Genomic DNA, 21575 nt, shown 5'->3' on the forward strand with positions numbered 1-21575 from the left:
TCTGGCCCTTTGTTCTTCTCTTCTCTGCTCTCTTCCCCTCTGTCCCTGCCTCCCACCCCCCACCCCACTTCCCCCCCATGTGCTTATGGCCAGCCTCCTTTGTTTCTCCCCCCTTCTACTCTTCTTCTCTCATTAAACCTCTCCAAGTAGAAAAAAAAGAACTTCTGGGGGAATCACCATCCCTGACCTCAAGTTTTATTACAGAGCAATTGTAGTAAGAACTGCATGGTATTGGTAGAGAGACAGGCGGGTAGAAAAATGGAATAAAACTGATGACCAAGAAATGAACACACACACCTATGGTCACTTGATCTTTGACAAAGGAGCTAAAAGTATCCAAGGGAAAAAAGATAGCATTTTTCAACAAATGGTGCTGATTCAACTGGAGGTCAGCATGTAGAAGAATGAAAATCAACCCATTCTTTTTACCCTGTACAAAGCTTAAGTAAGTAGATCAAGGACCTCCCCATAAAACCAGACCCACTCAAACTAATAGAAGAAAATGTGGGGAAAATCCTTGAACACATGGGCACTCAGGAAAATTTCCTGAACGGAACATCAATGGCTTATGCTCTAAGAGCCAGAATCGACAAATGGAATCTTGTAAAATTGCAAAGCTTCTGTAAGGCACAGGGAAATGTTTATAGGACAAAATGGCAACCAACAGATTGGGGAAAAATCTTTACCAAGCCTACATCTGATAAAGGACTAAAGTCTAATATATACAAAGAACTCAAGAAGTTAGGCTCTAGAGAATCAATGAGTACAGGGCTAAAAAAATTCTCAACTGAGGAATATCGAATGACTGAGAAGCTCCTAAAGCAATGTTCAACATCCTTAATCATCAGGAAAATGTGAATCAATACAAACCTGGGATTCCACCTCACAACAGTCAGAATGGCCAAGATGAAAATCTCAGGTGACAACAGATGCTGGCGAGTATGTGGAAAAAGAGGAACACTCCTCCACTGTTGGTGGAATTGCAAACTGGTACAGCGACTCTAGAAATAAGTCCTCAGAGGTTCCTCAGAAAATTGAACATAGTACTACCTGAGGACCCAGCTATACTACTCCTGGGCATACACCCCAAAGATGCTCCAACACATAACAAGGACATATGCTCCACTATGTTCATAGTAGCCTTATTTATAATAGCCAGAAGCTGGAAAGAATCCAGTTGTCCCTCAACAGAAGAATTGATACAGAAAATGTAGTACTTTTCCACAGTGGAGTACTAGTCAGCTATTAAAAACATTAACTTCGTAAAACTCATAGGTAAATGGATGGAACTGGAAAATATCATCCTGAGTGAGGAAACCAAATTTTAAAACACACACACACACACACACACACACACACACACACACACACACACACACACGGTATGCACTCAATGATAAGTGGATATTAGCCCAGAAGCTTCAAATATCTAAGAAAAATTCACAGATCATATGAAGCCCAAGAGGAAGGAAGACCAAAATATTGATGCTTCATTCGTTCTCAGAAGGGAGAACAAAATGCTCACAGGAGGAAATATAGGGACAAAGAGTGGAGCAGGGAATGAAGAAAGGGTCATCTAGAGACTGCCCCACCTGGGGATCCATCCCATATGCTGTCACCAAACACAGTCCCTATTGCTGATGCCAAGAATTGCTTGCTGACAGGAGCCAGATATGGGTTTCTCCTGAGAGGCTTGCCAGAGGCCCTACTAATACATATGAGGAGGGTTGCAGCTAACAATTGGACTGAACAAGGGGACCCCAATGGAGGAGAAAAGACCGAAGGAGCTGAAGGGGTTTGTAACACCATAGGAAGAACAACAATATCAACCAACCAAACCCCATCAGAGCACCCTGGGACTATACCACTAAGAAATGAGTGTACATGGAGGGACCCATAACTCCAGCCACATATGTGGCAAAGGATGGTATTGCCCAACATCAATGGGAAGAAATGCCCTTGGTCCTGTGAAGGCTTGTTTCCCCAATGTAGTATAATGGCAGGACATTGAAGTTGGTGTTAGTGGATGGGAATGGGAGCAATAGATGCAGGGGAGGAAGTATGGGGTATGGGAGAGTGGGGAATGTTTGAAATGTAAATACATAAAATATCAATGAAAATATCAAGAAAAAAGAAAAATATATAAAGAAGAATAGAATAGAATAGAATAGAAGGAGCTGTGAACAGAGAACTCCATCTTGTTCATCAGTGTAGAATTTCTAGTTTCCTAGCAACCAAGTATCTTCATGGAAACAATAACTTTTTTTCTGGAACAAAGGCCTCAGAGCCATAGATATCATGGGGGACCAGAGGATGCCAGAGAACCAGCCCCCTCAGTTACCCAGTTACAAGCATGTCTTAAAGCACAAGACAGAACAACTATCTTCTCCTTTCATGGAAAACCATTACCAACAGTTTTCTCAGGAAAAACTGGGTAACTTCACTAGATACTATGAACCTCATGAAGAGATACTTTCAGGAACCATTTGTGGGACTGTTTTTCCAAGAATTTCTCATAAAGTACCCAGTACTCCCACCAAGATGAATCAGAGAAAGCTACGAAAGGATTTTAGAATGTTTTGCTCAATTTCAATGGGTCAGCAAGGAATCAGAAGAACTCAATACAAGCAGGATCACCTGTCTCAGACGGAAGATGATGCTAAAGAGTATGTCATAAATTTGAAGGAGCAGCCAAAATTTGACCAGAACCTTAATAAGTGGTATTGCTTTGAAAATCAAATCAAAGCAAATAAGAATAACAAACATGGAAAGAACATTCACAAAAAACTCAACCTTCGACTCCCTGGAAATTCCAGGTTGGGTCAAAAAAATTTTCTCCCTGCATATACATTCAGAAATCAGAATTTGCTTGACTCTCTTAATTGTAGATATGCACAAGGGGGAAGTGACAATATATATGATTGGAATGAAGCACTGGGAAACTTGGATGTGTTTCAACAATTTGACATGGACTATGCAAACCAACCAACTTATGACGAATTCTCAGACAAGATAATCAGTCATCTTCCGTCTAAGCTCAAGTACTTCAGAGGATTAACCAAAGAAAAGGGAATCAAATTTTCCAAACAGATATCAAAATTTGAGACAAAAGTCCAAAACCAACATAATCTTTCTATGTCCACCAAGGAGAAGTTTAAATATGAACCATCATATCAGAAACTGAAGCAATTGAAAACACAGGTTGTAAGGCAGCCTTTAAATGGTTCCAAAAACTTGCTTGAAATTGAAGGTAAAAACATTTGTGAACCAGATCTACTTGAAAATCTCTATGGAGCAATTGCCTTTAAGGATTTTATTGTGCACAAGGGCTACAAGATGCCAGGAATACTCCAGAAGTTTTTTATGAAAAAGGGATGGGATTACAACTCTGTTAATACTCCTATACCAAGTGTATTAAAAAATCATGAAATGATTCTGCAAAAAATGGATGATGAAGATGATGAAAATTGTGGAAAGGAACTTGACTAAAAGATTTTTCTTATCACCATCTACTTGACTGTGCCCTCATATCATTTTGCATTTGAGATGCATTGAGTGGACACTCAGACACTACACCCACAAACATAACTCCTAACATTCAGGGACATCTATCAATGAATTTATACTTTGCCTTCAAGGATATTTTTGATGTTCTAAATAGTGGGAGGTCAATGTTAGAATCTAATTGCCTCATATAGTCTTTCATTGACATTGTTATACATCATTTGTAATACTACGTAAAACTATTCATTAAAAACAGAAAGACTAATAAAAAGACTCAGTTTATCACTTTGCAAAATGGATGAATCTCAAAATACTGTAATTGTACTGAACAAAAGGAGATGTGGATATTTTCTGATAAATTTAAGTAGTAATGAAATAATTATGGAAATCATTTTAGCAACCATTCTTGAATCGTATACATAAAATGATAGGGCCTATTATCCTTTCTTGCATAGCACATCCTTTATTCTCCCCAGATAGTTAATTCAATGTCAGGTATACTTTATTGTTTACAAGGTCAATTTAACTGTTGCGTGTGAAGCACATCTTCAAAGAAATGCACATTTTCTTTTATCCTATTTGCATGCATGTGCTGATAACGTATTTGTTATTTTTCAAGAATAAACCTCTATCACACACAGAGTCTGCAGGTATTTAGTGTAATCCCCTTTGGTACCTTTTACTCTTTTGCTCCTCTTGTGCAGAAAGTGTTAGGATGAACATGCTTGCTTACCTTTCTTTGCATTTAGCCTGTACTAATGATGTCTTAATTTACTTGTCATTTGAATTTCAAATAGCTGACAGTGTGCTTTTCTTTTTCGTTATCTTCATCTACTCCCTTTTCTTATCTATTAATGATGTCATGATTTAAGTTTCGTTTAACACTTGCATTTAAATTTAATCAATGTTTGTTTTATTTTTTCTAAAAAGACATCTCTTGGTCTGTGTACCTGAGTCTCTATTTGGATACCTCCAGCCTGGCCCAGCAGGAGGGTTCAAGCAAAAGGAAACAGGCCTGAACAGGGATGGGAAGTGCTACCACAGCTGCTCTGGTACAGCTATGCTCTGAGATGCAGCACTGGCTCTGATGAGCCTGAGCCAAGCTGGCTGGCAGGTGAAGTACAGGGGAGTGTCTGGTAGAGCAAGATTCGGGACAGTATTCTCTTCCCAGGCAGTGTTACAATTCTTGTGACAGATCCTCTCAGATGATGGAGTAATTCTCACACACCTTTATTCCTTCTGGATAGGATACAGTTTTGGGGTAGATTGGGTCTGACAGCAGGTGCTTCCTATTGGCTTGACTTGAGATACCTCATCTACATGAGGAGGGACTTGTGGGCACTGCCCCTCTATGGGGGCCTATGGTTACATGACAGGGGACTAGAGTTGGGTGCAGGCAAAGCTCCTACCTTCCCTTCTGGGTCTCTGGGGCTTCAAGACCTAATTCAATCTTACCAGGTTTCCTCTCATGGTCCACCACTCTACAACTCTCCCTTTTCTTTTTATAAATGAGATGTGTCATCAGAATAACTGTCTCCTATATTGGGAAAGGTTTGATATTTTACCAATACCTGATTAGTAATGATCTTTGCAATGCTAATTATGTGCTGCTTTAAAAATTGAATGAGGAGGGGTTGGGGATTTAGCTCAGTGGTAGAGCGCTTGCCTAGGAAGCGCAAGGCCCTGGGTTCGGTCCCCAGCTCCAAAAAAAGAACCAAAAAAAAAAATGAATGAGGAAAGGTGCCAAAAGAAGCAAGGTTTCGATGGCTATTACAGAGCCAAGCAGGGGAAGAAGCCAAGCTACCAAGGGGTTAGAGTACCAAGTGATAGTGGCGTTGGGAGCATAAACTGGAGGTTCCCTCAGAGCTGGCTGACCATCTGTACATCTTCAGTAGAGACCATTGCTTGGCTAAGCTTCTTCTGGAAGTTGATGGCCAGATGTTGAGTTTGGTCAAGGGATGCTCCAGTGGTTCCTGTTGCACCCAGTGAGACAGCAAAGCCTAGACCAATCAGAAGAGGGATGAAGGTCTCTCTCTTCTTTCAGTTTCCTCTCATCTGTAAGGTGAGTTCTTCAGGTTCATAGAGAAAAACCTGGGGAATAAGTATCACAGGGAGGCAGGAACCTTGAAAAGTTGGGTTAATCTAGGTGCCTATAGTGCATTTGCACCAGAGGAGAGCAGGACGGTAAACACATACTGATTTGGTGATGGTGATATCATAGGCACATGAAAGATAGAATTTTGAGAAAGGTCCTACAAGGCAAAATGGGAGGGGTATATTAAAGAGAGGGATATCTTGTGCTTTCATTTTGGCTAAGGGCCCATGGGACTCATGAAAGGAAATGTTAATGGGAAAAGCTGCTAATAGTGGTTGAAAGAAAGGAGCACAGAAAAAGCATTGGGAGAAGTTGGGGTAGGAGTGGTTAGGGGAAGGAGGTCAGCTGCATATTGGATGTATTGTAGCCAGTAGAGGGTAGCCAGGAGTTCCCTCTGAGAGTGAATTTCCTGTTGAAGAATATTAACACGGGTAAAAACTGATTTGGAGGTAAGACTAAGCTCACAGGAGACATATATGTCAGCTATGGGGTATTTGGCATAGCTATTAGGGTAGAGTTTACCCCGACTCTGGTTCACCAATGTTCATCCCATGGATTGCTGATGATGGAAAGCTGAAAATGAGTTTTAAGGTTGGCAAGCATGTGCCACCGCAGCTCGTAGATTCAATTCTGCAGCTTCAATAACTGCAACCTCCATATGTGGAGAATTCCTGGAGATACTCACTTGTGTTTCAGTAAGGAAAGCAGAGGAAAGGGCTGGGGCTAGTGAAGATGGAATCTAGGAATAAGGGGATCCCAATTTTGGTCTGACATCCTTCAAGTGGGCAATCCTGGGTTCCTATGAATTTGTTGTGTCTGTTGTAGGTTTCCCTAGAGAAGAATATCCAGTAATAAGTGCTGAGAAGGCTAGGGAGAGGCTGGGCAATAGCAGAGTTAGTAAGAAGAATGAAAAAAAAAAAAAAACAGTCACAAGAACATAAGTTCCCGGAGAAGGGAACTTATGGAGGGCACATGGCCTGGACAGCAGGCACCAGGTCACAGATGTCCTCCCAGAAGATCTTGTTGTCCTTCTCAATGGGGGTGTTTCCTCTGCCCCCTCCTTTTCCTCCGTCCTTGATCTACCACCAAGAAATAGGCCATCTTCTTCATTGGTGGGGAGGTTCAGACATTTCTGGAAGGAAGCATGTGGAAAAACACAAGTAAAACTCCCTCTCAAATTCCTTCCAAATTCCTTCTAAAGGATCATGTCATTAGGATAGGGGGTTAACGTTGGTGTGTGCCAATGGAGAGAGATTGGAGGGTGTTCAGAGATTTATAGGTGTTAAATATGTTTAGTGTAGTCAGAGCCATCATCAATTGTACATTAGAGGGGTAGGTGGTTGTCTTTTATTTTAGGAGTTTGGTTTTAAGGTTTGATGTATTCTTTCTATTATTCCTCCTTGGCCTTAGAATTATCAGGAATCTCTATATGATGGGCAATTTCCAAATGTGTGCAGAATGTTTTGATTTGACAGCAAGTGAAGGCAGGACCATTATCAGTTTTAATCTGGTGATGAATGGCCAGGATGGCAAAGGTGGAGAGCATATTATGAATTAGCCTTTTAGAGTTTTCACTGGTTTGGGTTGTAACCCATATAAAATGTGAGTAGGTATCTATGGTAACTGTGATGGTTTGTATATGCTTGGCCGAGGAAGTGGCATTATGAGGTGTGGCCCTGTTGGTGTAGGTGTGGCCTTGTTGGAGTAGGTGTGTCGATGTGGGTGTGGGCTTTGAGAACCTCACCCTAGCTGCCTGGAAGCAAGTCTTTCCCTAACAGCCTTCAGATGAAGATGTAGAACACTCAGCTATGCCTGCACCATGCCTATCTAGATGCTTCCATGCTCCCACCATGATAATGGATAGAACTTCTAAACCTATATGCCAGCCCCAATTACATGTCCTTTTTAAGAATTGCCTTGGTCATGGGTGTCTGTTCACAGCAGTAAAACCCTAACAAAGACAGTAACAAAAACACCTCCCCAATAAAAAGACATAGATTAACAAACTGGATATGCAATGAGGACCCTGCATTCTGCTGCCTAAAGGAAACACACCTCAGAGACAAAGAAAGACACTACCTCAGAGTGAAAGGCTGGAAAACCATTTTCCAAGCAAATGGTCAGAAGAAGCAAGTTGGAGTCGGCATTCTAATATCCAATAAAATCAATTTTCAACTAAAAGTCATCAAAAAAGATAAGGAAGAACACTTCATATTTATCAAAGGAAAAACCTACCAAGATGAACTCTCAATCCTAAATATCTATGCTCCAAATACAAGGGCACCTACACACGTAAAAAAACCTTATTAAAGCTCAAAACACACATTGCACCTCACACAATAATAGTAGGAGATTTCAACACCCCACTCTCATCAATAGACAGGTCATGGAAACAGAAATTAAACAGAGACGTAGACAGACTAAGAGAAGTCAAGCACCTCATGGTACTTTCTCCAAAATTGACCATATAATTGGTCAAAAAACAGGCCTCAACAGATACAGAAAGGTAGAAATAATCCCATGCATCCTATCAGACCTTCATGGCGTAAAGCTAGTGTTCAATAACAATAAGGGAAGAACGCCCACATACACATGAAAGTTGAACAATGCTCTACTCATCGATAACCTGGTCAAGGAGGAAATGAAGAGAGAAATTAAAGACTTCTTAGAATTTAATGAAAATGAAGGTACAACATACCCAAACTTATGGGACACAATGAAAGCTGTGCTAAGAAGAAAACTCATTAGTTCTGAGTGCCTGCAGAAAGAAACAGGAGAGAGCATATGTCACCAGCTCGACAGCACACCTGAAAGCTCTAGAACAAAAAGAAGCAAACACACCCAGGAGGAGTAGAAGGCAGGAAATAATCAAACTCAGAGCTGAAATCATCCAAGTAGAAACAAAAAGGACCATAGAAAGAATCAACAGAACCAAAAGTCGGTTCTTTGAGAAAATCAACAAGATAGCTAAACCCTTAGCCAGACTAACAAGAGGACACAGAGAGTGTGTCCAAATTAACAAAATCAGAAATGAAAAGGGAGACATAACTACAGAATCAAAGGAAATTCAAAAATCATCAGATCTTACTATAAAAGCCTATATTCAACAAAATTTGAAAATCTTCAGGAAATGGACAATTTCCTAGACAGATACCAGGTACCGAAGTTAAATCAGGAACAGATAAATCAGTTAAACAACCCCATAACTCCTAACGAAATAGAAGCAGTCATTAAAGGTCTCCCAACCAAAAAGAGCCCAGGTCCAGACGGGTTTAGTGCAGAATTCTATCACACCTTCATAGAAGACCTCATACCAATATTATCCAAACTATTCCACAAAATTGAAACAGATGGAGCACTACCGAATTTCTTCTATGAAGCCACAATTACTCTTATACCTAAACCACACAAAGACCCAATAAAGAAAAAGAGAACTTCAGACCAATTTTCCTTATGTATCAATGCAAAAATACTCAATAAAATTCTGGCAAACCGAATCCAAGAGCACATCAAAACAATCATCCACCATGATCAAGTAGGCTTCATTCCAGGCATGTAGGGATGGTTTAATATATGGAAAACCATGAACGTGACCCATTATATAAACAAACTGATAGAACAGAACCACATGATAATTTCATTAGATGCTGAGAAAGCATTTGACAAAAATTCAACACCCTTCATGATAAAAAGTCCTGGAAAGAATAGGAATTCAAGGCCCATACCTAAACATAGTAAAAGCCATATACAGCAAACCAGTGGCTAACATTAAACTAAAGGAGAGAAACTTGAAGCAATCCCACTAAAATGAGGGACTAGACAAGGCTGCCCATTCTCTCCCTACTTATTCAATATAGTTCTTGAAGTTCTAGCCAGAGCAATCAGACAACAAAAGGTGATCAAGGGGATACAGATTGGAAAACAAGAAGTCAAAGTATCACTATTTGCAGATGATATGATAGTATATTTAAGTGATACCAAAAGTTACAACAGAGAACTATTAAAGCTGATAAACAACTTCAGCAAAGTGGCTGGGTATAAAATTAACTCAAATAAATCAGTAGCCTTCCTCTGCACAAAAAGAGAAACAAGCCGAGAAAGAAATTAGGGAAACGACACCCTTCATAAAAGTCCCAAATAATATAAAATACCTCGGTGTAACTTTAACCAAGCAAGTAAAAGATCTGTACAATAAGAACTTCAAGACTCTGAAGAAAGAAATTGAAGAAGTCCTCAGAAGATGGAAAGATCTCCCATGCTCATGGATTGGCAGGATTAATATAGTAAAAGTGGCCATTTTACCAAAAGTGATCTACAAATTCAATGCAATCCCCATCAAAATATCAAATTCATCTGGAATAATGAAAAAACCCAGGATAGCTAAAACTATCCTCAACAATAAAAGGACTTCAGGGGGAATGACTATCCCTGAACTCAAGCAGTATTACAGAGCAATAGTGATAAAAACTGCATGCTATTGGTACAGAGACAGACAGATAGACCAATGGAATAGAATTGAAGACCCAGAAATCAACCCACACACCCATGGTCACTTGATTTTTGACAAAGGAGCCAAAACCATCCAATGGAAAAAAGATAGCATTTTCAGCAAATGATGCTGGTTCAATTGGAGGTCAACATGTAGAAGAATGCAGACCAATCCATGCTTATCCCCCTGTACAAAGCCTAAGTCCAAGTGGATCAAAGACCTCCACCTCAAACCAGATACACTCGAAGAAATAGAAAAAAAAGTGGGGAAGCATCTGGAACACATGGGCACTGGAGAAAATTTCCTGAACAAAACAACAATGGCTTATGCTCTAAGATCAAGAATCGACAAATGGGATCTCATAAAACTGCAAAGCTTCTGTAAGGCAAAGAACATTGTGGTTAGGACAAAATGGCAACCAACAGATTGGGAAAAGATCTTTACCAATCCTACAACAGATAGAGGGCCTATATCCAAAATATACAAAGAACTCAAGAAGTTAGACCGCAGGGAGACAAATAGCCCTATTAAAAAATGGGGTTCAGATCTAAACAAAGAATTCACAGCTGAGGAATGCCTAATGGCTGAGAAACACCTAAAGAAATGTTCACCATCTTTAGTCATCAGGTAAATGCAAATCAAAACAACCGTGATATTCCACCTCACACCAGTGAGAATGGCTAAGATCAAAAACTCAGGTGACAGCAGATGCTGGCGAGGATGTGGAGAAAGAGGAACACTCCTCCATTGTTGGTGGGATTGCAGACTGGTAAAACCATTCTGGAAATCAGTCTGGAGGTTCCTCAGAAAATTGGACATTGAACTACCTGAGGACCCAGCTATACCTCTCTTGGTCATATACCCAAAAGATGCTCTAACATAAAGAAAAAGACATATACTCCACTACATTCATTCCAGTTTTATTTATAATAGCCAGAAGCTGGAAAGAACCCAGATGCCCTTCAACAGAGGATTGGATTCAAAAAATGTGGTACATCTACACATTGGAATACTACTCAGCTATCAAAAATAATGACTTCATGAAATTCATATGCCAATGGATGGAATTGAAAATATCATCCTGAGTGAGGTTACTCAATCACAAAAAAACACACATGGTATGCACTCATTGATATTAGCACAAATGCTCAAATTACCCTAGATGCACAGAACACATGAAACTCAAGAAAGATGACCAAAATGAGAATGCTTCACTCTTTCTTTAAAAGGGGAACAAGAATACCCTAGGGAGGCAAAGTTAAGAACTGAGGCTGAAGGAACGCCCGTTCAGAGCCTGCCCCACATGTGGCCCATACATATACAGCCTCCAAACTAGATCAGATGGATGAAGCAAAGAAGTGCAGGCTGACAGGAATTGGATGTAGATCTCCTGAGAGACACAGCCAGAATATAAATACATAGGCGAATGCCAGCAGCAAAGCCACTGAACTGAGAATGGGACACCCGTTGAAGAGTCAGTCAGAGAAAGGACTGAAAGAGCTTGAAGGGGCTTGAGACCTCATATGAACAACGCCAACCAACCAGAGCTTCTAGAGACTAAGCCACTACTAAGCCACTACCCAAAGACTATACGTGGACTGACCCTGGGCTCCAACTGCATAGGTAGCAATGAATAGCCTAGTAAGGGCATCAGTGGAAGGGGAAGCCCTTGGTCCTGCCATGACTGAACCCCCAGTGAATGGGATTGTTGGGAGAAGGGCGATAATGGGCGGAGGATGGGGAGGGGAATACCCATATAGAAGTGGAGGGGTAGGCGTTAGGGGTATGTTTGCCTGGAAACTGGGAAGGGTAATAACAATTGAAATGTAAATAAGAAATACAAATTTAATAAAGATGTAGAAAAAATGAGGAATAAAATGCATACACAATACAATACAATAGAATAAAAAGTGAGTGTGTGTGTGTGTGTGTGAGAGAGAGAGAGGGAGAGAGAGAGACAGACAGACAGACAGACATGTCTTCACAAGATCAATCTGGCTCTGGGCACTGGGCCTCTTCCTCCTCTTGCTGGGTTCTCTAACCTAATGAACAAACAGGGATGAGTATCTCTCCTGGATCTCCCTAGAGGCAGCCTAAATAATTCTGTTTCAAAGTCACTTGTAGAAGAAGAGTTTATGATCTTTTTATGACGACTAGATAGGTATACACGTATTCTTATTTTACCCTGTGTTGGCAATCTCTACAGCTAGTTGTCCAGAGTTAGCCAAAAGTCTAAAAAAGGTTGGGGGAAAGGTTGAGAGCAGCCTTTTCATACTATATACACAGGCTTTCTATGGCATCAGATAAGTCTTTGTCAGCATTTCTGATTGGCCGCATGTGGTTGTAGTGTCTCAACTTCTATTGGATGGAAGGAAGACCTGAGGCCCAACGATCGATTGTTCCTCTCTCAGCTATGGGAGATGTGGGGGGGGGGGCGTTGCTCACCTTACTCATTTGAGGCCCCTGTTCATCCAAGTCTGAGAGATCATCCAGGAGCCGTCACCTTCTGGGGATGGTCGAGTTTTCTTGCACAGACTTGCAGAATCCCAGAAGGTCTAGCCTTGGCTTTCAGGTGGCCACCATTCTGCCTGCCATGCCTTGTCTGCCTCCACCTGGAGACATACTCAAAGGCCTAGCTGGGGCTTCTCCAAGGACTCGACCCTGGAGAGTAGGTGGCCTGTGGAGTCATGGAGGCTGCCCACAGAGGCCACTGTCATCCAGGGACATCATTGGCAGGGAAAGAGTTGTTGCAGAATCTCAGCATGGCTGCTATAGGGCTCAGGCTCCTAGGGTCCGCAGGACAGGACCCGTGGCTGCTCCTGAACCCCCCAAGGCTCACCCAGCACAGGCCAAGGCCTGGGGAGCCCGGGTGAAAGGAGGCCACACTACCAAGTTCACCATGCTCGCTGCCTTTACTCCTAAATAAGGTTTTAATGCAGTGGCTACAGCCTCCTGAAAAATGGTTGCGCTGTTAGCTATTCCCTGTGAGAGGACAGTCCATTCATATTGTGAGGCTGGGCCAGACTTATCTATGGGAGTTACTGAGAACACAAAGCATTCGCAGTCTCCGGGGTGGAAAGGGATGGAAAAAAAGCAGGCTTTTATATCTATTGCCAACAGGGGGACATTGGCAGGGATGGCTGCTCTTTGGGAGAGCCCCAGACTCACATTATTTTGTTAATTGCCCTGAAATTTTGTAATAGTCTTCATTCTACTGAGCTCCTTTTTATAGTGAACACAAGGGTGTTCCATTAATTGCAGGGGGAGCTGATATTTTGTAGCAGAAGATGTTCTTTTACCAGCTGTGTGAAGACTTTAAGCTTCTCTCTTGATAGAGGCCATTGTGGGACTCAGATGGCTTCCATTGGAGAGCCACTCAAGGCAGGGAGTATCAAAACTAACAGTGGCCCATAGAATTGGGGGTGATTTGGAGGAGGGTTTTTAGGGTCTCCTTGGGTATAACTTTCTTTATAGGTATTGTCCTCTATCTTGATGTGGTCTCTTTCTCTTTGGGTGGCAAGCACTATCTTTAGAGCTTGTAAGATATCTCTCACTAGAAAACTGGTGGATACTTGAGTTACGAGGGGCTGTATGGGGCAGCTTCATCAGGGTCCTCCCACCTGTAGGCCCGTTTGTTGGTGAATCTGTGAGAGGTACCTCTTATTCGTAGAAGATCAGTTGCCAGTCATGTGAGATGTCATGTTGTCTTAAAATTGCCTTGTCTCCTCCAGTATCAATAATGGCACTTGAATGACTCATTATCTATTTTAATGATTAATTTTGAGTGAGCTTTCTGAGATGCTGGACACCCGTAAGGATTCTATGGGAGTAGCTGTCCTTCTTACTGTACTTGCTGAGGTTCCAGTGGCTTACCGCCCTATTCATATACAGAAGTACAGGGAGGAGCATCAAATATCTCTCCAATCTTGAAGGGTGTTTAGGTTTGCAGTATAGCTCTGCAGGAGAGATTTTGTTTAGGGTGCATGAATGTCATCTTCCTTCACTGCCTACAAGGCTTGAATGGGCACCAGTTGAGTGGTTTAGTTTGATTAGGGTTAATTTTCATGGGAAATGCTTAAGTGTTTTGGGATTCTAGTTCCATATTGGAGTCCTAGGTAGCATGGGAAAGTGGTTTGTTTGTGCAAGAGAGACATAAAAATTACAAAGTTGTTGCCTGGTAGATGGTTGGGGGTAGGTTACTATGGCATTTTGTCTAAGTGTTTTGTAAGTTTTTGGTTTTCGTGATTCAGGGAGTAGGAAGGAGAGAAATGTCTCTCCAGTTGGGTGCAAGAAGGTGGATTAGGGGTGGTGGAAGCTCCTTTGTTCTTCTAATGGAGGCCTGTCCCTGGATGAGGCAAGAGGGGGAGCAGGAAGAGCAGATGGTTTATTTACTGTTTCCTCTTAGGGATAAGGAGGCAGCAGTGTGTAGATGGATTCTATTTCCCTTATTAGCTGGGTCAGGGCTGTGAGATCTGGAGTAGGGTGGTCTATAGGACTTTGGTCTTTGGGCTCATCTGACTGAGAATGCTGAGGGGCTGTGTTGCTATTTTGGATGGCTGTGGAACCTTGAAAGGCACCCTGGTTACCAGTTGAGTAGCCTTGAGACCCTGGTGACCCTGAAGGGATGGTATGTGTTTCTCCTGACTCCCAGTAAATCAGGCCCATCACTAGCTCACAGCCCTCCATAGATTTGTGGCCATCAGTCATGTAAGCGCAATGCCACAAGCCCCCCTCCACAGGTAAAGGACATGACCACAGGTCACATAGGCTCAAGACAGTTCTCCATTATAATGAGGTATTCAAAGGCCTGGAGGCCCTTTTTCTTCCCAGACACTCCTCCCTGAAAAAGGTATTTAATCTCAGGCCCACTCTGAGAAGTGGGGTATGGTTTTACTCATCTACTTTCCTCCATGGCAATAAATGTCTTAAAAACATGGACTATCTCTTTTCATCAGGTTCTGCCTTGGGGACCCACAGAGAAGGCCTTCACCTACAGAGCCACCCTCTAACCTCCTGAAGAAAGCCTCCCTGAGTTCCCTGCCACTCCTGGTACCAATCCTGCAGCCACTGTCAAGCCAAAGACTCTCACCCATGGGACCAGCTGGAGGGCTCCCCCTTTTTCACCCTTGGCCCTGGGCTCAATCCAGCCCCACAGGCCCCCACTCCATTCTCATCTCTTCAGGGGCATCCCAACAGTGACTGGATGCCCAAGAGCCTGAGAACCTGACAGTCCTGGCCTCCTTGCAGACCCAGCTCTGGCTGTGTCCCACTCCACAGACTATGCTCTCCAACCCCCCATTGGTGCCCAAGGGTGCCCTATTACCTGAGCCCTGTGGCAGAGCAGACGCAGGACCCCATTACTCCTACAACTGGTGCCAGTTATAATCCTACAGATGACACTATGCATGACATTATGATCTTGCCATATTGTGACTAAGATTGACAAAAAAAAAAAAAATTACCGGAGTTTTTTTCCTTCTTGAGCATCTCTGTTTCTGATGAGAGAAGTTACTCAGGTACAGGAGTCAGAGCTATAGATATTGTCATTGACTATGCGTGGCACTATCTGGAATTCCTCCCAAAACAAGGAGGCTTTGTTTTTTTGGCTATTTTTATTCCATGGGATTTTAGTAAGGCACATATCTCCCTGGCCTGGGGGGAATTTTTATGTAATGATGAGGTGACCATGACAGAAAAGAGAAGAAATGGTTATCCAATGGGAATGTTACTTTGGACTATTGGGGGGAGTTCACAGAGGTCCAAAATTTAAAGCTTTCCCACAGACTTAACAACTGGAAGCCACCCTGTGGCTTTTAAATGGCTGCTGCATTACCAGGTTTTTTGTTTGTTTGTTTGTTTGTTTTAAGTTACTTAGAGAGTCTTGAACAACACCTGTTGCAGGCTGTCAGGATTTAGACAGAGGCTAGAGACCTTCAGCCAACACAAGAGAGTATTTCTGGCCAAAAGGCTTCAGTTGCCCTTTCAGTTTGTTCAAATCCACGCAATGGTGCTCACTGGAAGTACAGCAGGAAAAGATGATTGCTTGTTTCCACAGTTGGGAGAGTGGGTTTACCATCCTGCAGTATGGGTTACAGCATGGTTTCTGCCCCATGTGGATGTGTATTGTCATTCTGTGTACTGGAAGCTATTTGAGGAGAACTCTAGGCCAGCCTGGCAAGAAGGTTCACATGAAGAAAGGGCATAAGCAGGGAGGGGAAGTGCCACCTCCACAGTCACTGTTGCTGATCTGGTACAGCTGTGCTCTGAGCTAGTGCACTGGCTATGCTGAGCTGAGACAAATTGAGCTGGTTGGCAAGAGAAGTGCTGCAGAGCTTCTGGTGGTGAAAGCTTTGGGAGAGCATTCTCTTCCCAGGCACGTGACAGCTCTTGTGACTGATGCCCTCAGACAATGGAGTAATTCTCACACACCTTTATTCCTTCTGGGTAGGATCTATACAGTTTTGTGGAAGGTTGAATCTGACAGCAGGTGCTTCCTATTGGCTTGGTTTGAGATTCCTCAGCTACGTGAAGAGGGACTTGTGGGCACAGCCCCTACATGATTGATGGCCACAATTCTCTCTATGGGGTTTATGGCTACATGACAGGGGACTGGAGTCAGGAGCAGGCAAAGCTCCTATCTTTCTTTCTGGGTCTCCAGGGCTTTAAGACCTAGCTGGATCTTACCAGGCATTCACTCATGGTCTACTGACCTACAGGCTTCATGTTTTATAAATACAACATACAGATTAATACAAGAGAACCAAGAACATGTGTGGTGGAGGACTTAAGAGACAGTGAATGTTTTAAAGCAAGAGGTTTACTTAGATTCTCTAGTCTTTCCCTCACATTTAACAAATATAATGTCTACTTTCATATTTTCTCTTGACACACATTGTAACATTGTATCCATCAATCCTTCAATGGGGATTTCTCCTTCCCTTAAAGGTCTTCTCCCAACTGAATAGAAAGGGGTGGCAGTTTCATTTTTTACATTACATATATTTTTATTTTGAAAATACTTTACTCACAATATAGTTTGATCATATTCTTTCCTGGCACTGAACCCCCACCCCCGCCCCCTGCTCTTTTCTTAGGACAGCTGCTTCCAGAAAATTCAACAATAGTTAATCCTTATGAACCAAATCACAGAGATGTTGATTTTAAGGGTAAATTGCTAGCAAAATGGCTGTAGTATGTTCACCCTATCATGAAAGCCTGGTTTGTGGTATTTATGAAGCATGCTGAGTTGCCAATTCCTTTTATAGTTTGATTCTTGCCTACTATGCCTTTGTACCTTGTCTTCTTCTGTTTCCATTGCTCTTACATAAAATATAGCTTCCATTGTCTACATACTGGAATCTTTTCAATTCCCTCCATATTCTTCAGTAACTACAGAATTGAAGTCATATGTTATCTGACAGTGAAAGTAAGGCCAGAGGAAACACAAGTAATTATCTTAATGTTTAGTTGTTAAGGGTTTAAGTTTGACAGGTGGACATAAATAACTCTTTTCTAATAACTGAATAATATATATATATATATATATATATATATATATATATACTGACTACTATGCTATTTCCATGAACTAACACAGAGTCAGCTTCACCACCCATTATATTTTTCACAATATAATATAAAAACAACACCACAAGGCTTTATTAGACATGCATCAAATTCACCAAAAAAATGTTAGGGATCTTTATGCAATATAACATAATTTACATATAGTATTTATATAATCATATATATTATGTGATATATATTATATATCACATAAATGATTATATGTAATAAAATCATGTAATATAATTGTAATATATATAATATGTTATACAATATAAATCCTATAAGCTTAAGATGAAACAATTGGACATTATGCTTTGCTAAGAACTCCCAAAGGAAAAGTTCTGTAAAAAGAAAAAAATTGACATACTTAATGTATTAAGTCAATTAGCCTAACTAAATTTCATGGCCCTCAAGATTACAGACATAAGACAAGTACCCACAAACTTAAAAAGCAACACAGTAGGGTAGAAAGTTTGCTCAGTGGTTAATAGCACCAGGTGCTTTTGAATTATTCCTGAGATGGATTGCCAGAACACACACCAGAAAACTCAGAATTATCTGTAACTCCACTTTCAAAAGATCCAATATACTCTCATTTACTCAAAAGGCACTTTTTCCCAATATGGTTCACACGGATAGACTTGGACAAACAGGCATAAATGTAATATAAATTTTTAAATAACCTATATAGGATAAAATAGAAGAATTTCTACATAAATATGTATATGCTACGTTTTGAAATTTTATTGCTTCCTCAAATACACCTCTTATTTATTCGGAAATTGATTTGTCCATTTAAATCTGTCATAATTATGATTCCCAACAGATATCATATAAATAAAGGCCCAAATGTAGCTGATAAATTTTGAAAATGGGATTAAAATCAGAAAGAAAGAAAAAAAATCCTATTACTGTATTTTCCTTCCAGAATTAAAACCTACTGTAAAGTTGACAAATGGAGATACTGTTATATACTATGTAGAAAAAATAGTTAATACATAATGGATTTTTAAATCCATGTTATTTGTGATATTAATGAATTCAGTATAATATTAGTCCCCACTAAGGAGATCATTCTAATGTTTCACATATGCATATAATGAAGACAAAACTACATTCCTAGGCTAGTTTTTGTCAACTTTGGGTAATAATTTTATTATAAACAACAAAACACTACTTTAAGAGCAATGGGAGTAAAAAGAATGTTGGAGGGTGGTGGATCACCACAAATAATTTTAGAATCCACAGAAAGGAATCAAATCCTCTGCTTTTCAGGCCTTTTCCTCATCCATAAAACAACAAAAATAACAACAACAACAACTATTACTGTCCACCTGATAAAACAATTTTAAAATCTTATATTTTAAAGTCTTATATGGATGTGAAAGTCATCATAGAGTTGCCTGATCTAGTGCTGGAACTGAGCACTTATGACCTTTCAATCTGAACCTTGACCCTGTTCTCAGGTGAATAGTAGTTGAAATCGTTCAAATAAAGCACTGTGGTAGTAAATTTTTGTAAAAAAGCAAAGAGCAGAAAATTGAACAGAATAACATTTTGAAGATATTCAGAGAAACTGCTTTATAAGGCATAGAGTGGATTTAGTCTAAAACATCACAGACCATCAAGAATATGATGCAGGTAAGTCAAGGCCCAGCAGGGGGCGCTGCCATGAAACTCAGCACTCCTGACCCGGCCCCTCTCTTCTATAAGCCCAGGCACCGAAATGATGTCATCATCAGGCGCCAACTCGTCATTTCCGGTAGGGCCGCGCTCCGCTGCCTCAGAGCCACTTGAGGCCTCTGCTTCCTGCCCCACTGGGACACTTCCAGTCTTCTAAGGGACTTTTGGACAGTCGGCCCTTGCCCTTTGAGCCTACTCTGCCCCTCTGAGAAGGTACAGGTACTTCTGAGACTGTGGTTGTGTTCAAGTGCCCGCCATGGCCGAAGCATCTTCACAAGTGCGTCAGAACTATGACCGGTGCTGTGAGGACGCCATCAACAACCATATCCGTCTGCTGCTCCAGGCTTCCTATTCGTACCTGTCGATGGCCTTCTACTTTGACCGTGATGACGTGGCCCTGGGGAATTTCAAGCGTTTCTTCCTGAGCAAGTCACACAACTGCAAGGCCAGTGCGGAGATGTTTGTGTTCATGCAGAATAAGCGTGAGGCATGTTTTTCTGCCCAGCATCATGAAACCAGACCCTTGAAAGAAGTTGGCACGGGGCCTCCGAGCCATGGAATGCCTTCCATGGAGATGACCATCAACCAGAGCCTGCTCAACCTGCACGAGCTGGCCAAGGGAAAGGATGATGCTCACCTCTGCGACTTCCTGGGGCAACACTGTCTGGATCAGCAGGTCCATGTCCTCAAGAAGATGGGTGGCTACCTGACCAACCTCCGCCAGATGGGAGCACCGGAACAAGGCTTGGCCGAGTACCTCTTTGACAAGCTCAGCCTGTCCTGAAGCTTCAACTGGACTGAACTGGGATGTCCCCACAGCCACGGGGTCTTCCTCTGGTCATTAGACCTGGTGTCAGTTCCTGTTATTTTTGAAGCAAATTCACCAGTTTTTCTGGTTCTGTTCACAATAAATGTTTGTTTCAAAGGATAATGAGAGTTAAGTGACTCTTCTTGCAAAACACATTTTCAAAAATGAAGGTGGATCTACTCTCAGGTTTGTAAAATGATTGAAAGAAAGACTACTTATGTCCCTTCCCTTTGCAGCTTAGATTTCCTGGGGTCTTTTTAAACCAAATTAGCTTTCTCTTATCATTGATGGGAACATGGAGTTCAGGGTGTTTTCCTTGTTATAGGGTGCTTGGTTTGGTTTGTATTGTAAAAAAGTAAGCATAAGGTGACCCTAGAACAGAATGAAAGGAATGCGATTCGCAGGTATTAAAAGACACTTGGGGGGTGGGATTTAGCTCAGTGGTAGAGCACTTGCCTAGCAAGCGCAAGGCCCTGGGTTCGGTCCCCAGCTCCGAAAAAAAGAAAAAAAAAAGACAGATCAAACGAAAGGTTGATGTGGGCAGCAGTAATCTCAGATAAGACTTTTCTACATCTAAGGGTCTAACTCTGGCTCAGCTGCACTCAGCAGAGAGAACCCTGAGTGTCCTGGACCTGGATAGGCATTAAGTGGGGATGGGTATTCACGAGTCGGAAGAAATGATAGCTTTCGGGTGGAGAAGGTTAAGGGTCAGAAGTGGTCCCAATGTGGCCTGGAAAGACCAAGGCCCTTGGGCTACGGACTCAGTTTCTCCCTGGTTTGGCACCATCTGATAGGTTATTTCTCCACTGCAGGTGAAATGAATCAATTTAAAACAGATTATATCTAGGAAGCACAAGGCCTGGGTTCGATCCCCCAGCTCAAAAAAAAAAAAGAACCAAAAAAAAAAAAAAAACAGAAAAACAGATTATATTAGAGGCATGTTTATTGAGCAGCTGCACTTGGGTGAATTCACTGGCCCCAGAGATGAAGGCCAGGGAAATTGCCATGGGAAAAGGGGGAGGGTAGTGGCCAAGCAAGAGAGAAAGAGAAGTAGAAGTGGAAGAGAGTGAGAGAGTGAAATGTCTGAATTACATAGGAAAGAGCCTCTGGTGGTGGGTGGCTGGAAGGTTCAGGGTAAGGGGCAGGGCATGCCAGCTAGGGAATGATGGATGCTGGGGGAACCTGGAGGCCAGGTTTATTTTGGTTATGTAAAATATACACCTTTGTCCCATATTCCAGGTCTGAAACCAAACACTAACATCTTGGTGTTTTGACTGACTCCTAAACTATCTTGGTTCTCTGGGTGTGTCTCCCTCTGTTGTGTACTTGGGCTTCCAACTCAGCCCATGGTCTAAGACCCTTACCTGTCACTGAGTCTGGTCTTGCCCTGAAAGACCTCCTGAGAGGACCTTTCCCCTCAGAGAGAC

The 21575-nt window shown here is 41.8% G+C and overlaps 2 protein-coding genes across 2 annotated transcripts; both read left to right on the forward strand.

Moving 5' to 3' along the window:
• Positions 1-2298: 2298 nt before the first annotated feature.
• Positions 2299-3489, forward strand: LOC116886983. The gene has a single exon (XM_032888469.1). It carries the CDS (start codon positions 2299-2301, stop codon positions 3487-3489), a length of 1191 nt encoding a protein of 396 aa, XP_032744360.1.
• Positions 3490-19035: 15546 nt separating this feature from the next.
• LOC116887355 (ferritin heavy polypeptide-like 17) lies at positions 19036-20124 on the forward strand. The gene has a single exon (XM_032888949.1). The coding sequence runs from the start codon at positions 19597-19599 to the stop codon at positions 20122-20124; it is 528 nt and encodes a 175-aa protein (XP_032744840.1). The 5' UTR covers positions 19036-19596.
• The last annotated feature ends 1451 nt before the right edge of the window (positions 20125-21575 follow it).

The sequence above is a fragment of the Rattus rattus genome, chromosome 18 (assembly GCF_011064425.1).
Source record: "Rattus rattus isolate New Zealand chromosome 18, Rrattus_CSIRO_v1, whole genome shotgun sequence".
Classification (NCBI taxonomy): Eukaryota; Metazoa; Chordata; class Mammalia; order Rodentia; family Muridae; genus Rattus; species Rattus rattus.

Bases quoted from the DNA above. Each gene is read 5' to 3' on its own strand.
- LOC116887355 (XM_032888949.1), top strand. From the start codon at position 19,597: ATGGCCGAAGCATCTTCACAAGTGCGTCAGAACTATGACCGGTGCTGT.
- LOC116886983 (XM_032888469.1), top strand. From the start codon at position 2,299: ATGGGGGACCAGAGGATGCCAGAGAACCAGCCCCCTCAGTTACCCAGT.